Source organism: Penaeus vannamei, chromosome 42 (assembly GCF_042767895.1).
Source record: "Penaeus vannamei isolate JL-2024 chromosome 42, ASM4276789v1, whole genome shotgun sequence".
Classification (NCBI taxonomy): domain Eukaryota; kingdom Metazoa; phylum Arthropoda; class Malacostraca; order Decapoda; family Penaeidae; genus Penaeus; species Penaeus vannamei.
In genome coordinates this window covers 17,130,223-17,135,222 of record NC_091590.1, presented here as the reverse complement: position 1 = coordinate 17,135,222, position 5,000 = coordinate 17,130,223, and the positions used below count along the sequence as shown (strand labels likewise).

General features: G+C 37.4%; 1 protein-coding gene across 2 annotated transcripts in view; it reads left to right on the top strand.

Annotated features, from left to right (window-relative positions):
• Nucleotides 1-5,000, top strand: part of LOC113803398 (uncharacterized) — a gene marked incomplete at its 5' end in the record, with an annotated part of 44,072 nt that overhangs the window by 3,909 nt on the left and 35,163 nt on the right. For both annotated transcript variants that reach the window (XM_070118529.1, XM_070118528.1), the window contains 1 exon segment: nucleotides 2,004-2,152. In XM_070118529.1, the coding sequence (XP_069974630.1) occupies nucleotides 2,004-2,152 (149 nt within the window).

Sequence of the window (5,000 nt, the reverse complement as noted above, 5' to 3'; positions counted from 1 at the left end):
ATGCTCTCCTACTACATTGTCTCCTACACCTTTCTTTTCATTAGTTCCTCAGATATCTATCTCCTCTTCTCCTCCTAATAAAAGAACCTTTGTTTCTCAGTCCTCTTTACCCAATTCCCCTCCAGAAACCCTTGAAGAAATCCAAAACTTCTTGACCCACTTATGACGGTATATTTTGAAGCTGAAAATAACAGTTTCCGGGCAGCTTTAAAATCGGCACGCGTAAATGGGTTAAAGATGACCCAAGGGAACACTTTGCCCCATCATCCATCCCCCCAATCCCTCTGTTCCTACTCCTGCTACATTTAAAATATTTGCAGATAACCAACCTCCTCCTCCTCAAGTTCTCTCCACGCCCCTTCCTCCTGCATCCTCCCAACATCTTCCATCTTCCCCAGTCTCCCTTTCTCAGCCACTGGATTCTTCTCCTCCTACTTCTCCAACAGCCACCTCTGTTTTCCTTGATCAATGTCCCTACTCCTACCCCAGTCACTGATACACTGTTGCTCTACCCCATATTATTCCCCCGAACCGTTCCCAAAATACCTCATCCTCTCAACCACCCAAACCAAAACCCCCTCCAAAACCCGATTCCTTTCCACATACCCCATCCTCTCAAACCCCCCTCCGACCCCATCCTTCCCCACTATCCTTCCCACTCCCTCCTGGATACACAAGGGAATCTTTTATCACAATACTGTTCCCCAGACCCCACCGTCCCTATTGAGCCCCCAGACACTACTCCTTCACCTATTCCTGATCCTTTATGTCAACCCTCAGATACCTAATCCCTTAATACTAAGACAGCGATATCTACTGCTATCACCTATTATCTCTATTCCTTCCCCAGTCATAGATTTACTTAATTGCTCTACCTCCTTAACCTCGTCCTTTCCCTTTTCATTACCATACTTTCCTATAACACCCTCTAATCTTTGACATATAACACCTTCCCCTCCTCCTGGATGCTTCTCCTAATTTTCAACAGCTTTCTCTATTCTTCCTTGAACATTTTTCCTATACCTTCACCAGTGACAGATTCATTATAATTCCCTCAATTGCCCTCCCTCCTTAACCCTTCCCTTTCTACAAATTTCTACTCTAGTTCACTTGCTCCCCTTTTTTCCTTTTTCACTACCATACTATCCTATAATGCTCCCAAACCTTTGACATCAAACACATTTCATCGTAATCTATAACTCTCCTTTGCCCTTTCCGAAGCAATGCTAAATGACCTGATGTCTAGCACATTTATTTTCAAACATTAAACATTTCATATTACAAACACTTAACAGATTGCAGCAAGTTTCATTACGCTGGTCACATTTTGAGCTTTCTTTTTATTTTAATGTTGGTAAAGATAATAGTAAAATTAAACAAAAATTAACAAATTTCAAATAGTTTTTTTCTTGCAATAACTCATAACAGTTTTAGGAAATTGCAAGTTTGGAAGATACCTGTCTGGTAGCAAGATTATTATTTCTTATGATATCATTTTCATGTGTATTTGAGTAATTTTATATAACTTTCCAGCTTCCAGAAAGCGACAATTATTTCCTAAAGGGATAACTTGAAAAACTATAGCTCAAAAGATTGCAGTGGTATGGTCTACAATTGGTAAAAAAATTATGTCATAATTGCAGTGTCTTATCTTTTTTATGTGTAAAATCTTAGAGCATATAAGGTTATTTGGAGTGAGATAGCTATTTGGTAAAATTTGTATATGTGGATACTTATTTGTGCTATTTTCCCTTTTCTGAATTTCATTTTATCCTAGATGGGTTTAACTAAGCTCAACTGTTTCACAATATTTCAGGTCAAGATTACAAAACTTATTTTTCCTAAATAGTAGATAGACATTTATAAACAGTGGAAACAGAATGAAGCAAATTCTGTTTTGGTGTACTTTTTTCAAAATTATGAATCATTCTATAAACAATAAGTAGGAAATATGATAAAATATATATTTTTAATTTTCACCATTTCTTCCACATGTGACTCAGGTATCTATGAACGAGGTCCATCTGGCTATAAGCATATCTACTTCAACATTACATCCAACACCTTCAAAATCTGGATGGTGACTGTCCTCTCCATTCTTTTGATTTATGAGTCTGTCAAGAGGACGTTGCGGCTCCACTTCTCTGGTCAGGTGAGAAAGGAACATAATCACTCAACCATTGGTGGAAATGGGCTCCAGAGACTAGGATATGGGAAGGCTATATCCAGGATTTATACCCAACCACATGAGATTATACTGTGGTGCATTATCAGCAGATAGAACTGATTGTCATTAAGTTTTCATCTTTTTATTGTTTTTGTTTGTTTTTATGTATGTTTTAAAGTGTGATTATAGCCCATAATTGCTTAAAATTGATGCACATAATTGTTTTATTATGAAAACTGAATTGATTATATAATGATAGTTATATAGCTATTTAAAGGAAAAATTAAGTTTTATTAATGGAAACTTAACAGAAAGTAGGTGATGGTAAATGTCTCCGTTAGTAGACACTAGATATTAAGACATTGGAAATTTCAGAAATGGGTATATGCAACACCCCTACATATCCCCATTTCCATCACTTTATTTGCTGTTAAGGATTCTGTTCGGTAATGTGGCTTCCTTGAAGATGTGAATTTTCAGGGGCTACTTCCGTAATTGCAGCTCAAAGAAAGAAGAGATCTAGAATTGTTTTGTATAAAAAAAATTCTTCTGCTTTTCTCCTCCTCCTCCTCCTTCTTCTACTCCTCTTATGTATTTTTTTTTTTTTATCTGGAGCAATTTTTCTTGGTTATTTTTTAAAGTGCAAATTCTTAGATAAACCTCTCCTAGAAAATGACAATTTAGTGCTACCCCATTCCAACTGGTCACACAAGACAAGGTTATATTCAATGAACAGCTGCAGGGATGGCTCACTACAAGAATATAGTTGACCTCTTTAGCACTTCTACTTCCTCCTGGTTTATAGTCTGCCTTTATTCGTGTGGCCACTATAGGAACTGTACCTTTATGCCTGAGTACAGAACACTTATCAAGAACCTTTCACTATTTGTGCTGTTTGTACTGTGCATCTGACTGTACCCATGATGGCTTCTTAGATTTGTCAAAAAGCCTTTGACATGTGCACAGTGTCAGATATTTGCTTGAAAAGGAGAGTGATGAATATATGAATTCTTGTGAGCTTGTATGTGAATTCTTAATATATATAGCTTTACCTATGAAGAAAGTGAAAGCAGTAATAGAATAGGATTGCATTTCTTGATTTTAAAAATTGTCATCAAAAACACCTAGTATATTAGCAATTTGATTATTAATTAACACATGCTTAATGGCAGTTTAACCATATACTAATATGTTGGTTGATAGTTTCTAAATATGGTAATGCATGGTTATTTCACAGTTTCTTGGTAAAATACCACCTGCTGATGATGGCATTATAAAACTTGAGACTTTACACTATCATGGTGGATGTGTGTAATGTGGATGTCTTGTCATGATTTTTTTTTGCTGAGGGGAAGGTGACAGAAACCACTCATCATGGGAAGTTATCACTGAGTCTTGTGGACGTCTCGTCATGAGTGCACAAAACACTCAGGAAGGGGCTTGTTCAGGAGCTCTTGCAGGATCTGAACTGGTACAAAAAGTTCAAGGTTTACCATCTGTCAACCATGCTTATGAGGGTACTGTCTCAAGGGAGGACACTTTGCCCACATGCAGGAACTGTTCCTGTCTGTGTTATGGAAAATTGAATAATACAGTAATATAAAAAAATCACACAGATAACACAATGTTCCTAATTGTTATTATGGTGGTTTTTAGCCAGTGTTTTATGAAATGCCTAGAAAACTTTAGGGAAAATTGGAAATAAGTAAGGAAATAGAATGAGGGGAAAAGAAAATAATTGAAATTATATTTTGATTTACATATACAATGCAGTAATAAGTGCTTTCATCAGGGAGCTGATTGTTTTTATTAATGTTAGGTATTGAACTTGTAAAAACAATCAGAATTCTTGTTTTTTGTAACCTGTCCATATGATGGTATGACTATGATATTAGTGCTTGCTTAGTGTGTTGCATGTTTTAAAAGGCTGAAAACTGACAACATAGAAATAATGAAACCAACATTTCGGGTAGGAAGAGAGACTCATTTTGCTTTTTCCATTTATTTTGTTGCCCTATGATAATTTAGAAATTTGATAAGAAAAAAGTTTAACTATGCTGATGATAGATCACATAGTACCATTAACCTACTGGTGATGGTTCCTTTGGAGTGCCATAAACTCTTCTTTCCAGATGGTATCTATTGCAGTGAGTAGCCACTACCGGGAACCCCTGTGCAGGCTACACACTGCGGGCAACCAAATCAGAGCATGAGCTATGATTTTACTTTAAGAAAGGAACATGGTGTTTTGTATGTACATAAAGCTAAAATGCAACTCTTGTTGCAGTGGTTGGAAATTTTAGCGTAGAGTCTCTCATATGGGTTACTCTTAATAACACATTTTCCAAGATACCTTTAGTTTTTATAAAATGAAGAGAAAAAAAAATCATTGTTTTTCCCTGTGAATGGCATCAGTGAGCTGCATGCCAAGCCTTGAAGTACCAATAGATACAGAGGCCTACATTGTAGTCAGGGCAGAAGTTCCTGCTGCTCCTCTGCTGACCCTGCCTGAACACCAACCTACTCCTACCATCAGGGATTTCAGTGATGGCGCCCCATCACTGCTATAGGTCCCTCCTCATGCAGCAGACCTTCTGTGACTCCTCTCCACCCAGGGCATGATGAATGGCCCAGGTGTTGACAATGGCTATGTCAAAATGGAAGAAAAAGACCTTCATGTACCAGAATTTGAACCAGTGAGTCTTGCCATATGATCGCCATTGTCAACAAATTTCATGCCATTGTTGTAATCCACTACCACCAATGGCTTATCCCCAAAGATTACAGCGGTATGGACTGTTGACAGCATGGTGATGGTGTTGCAATCCTTCCA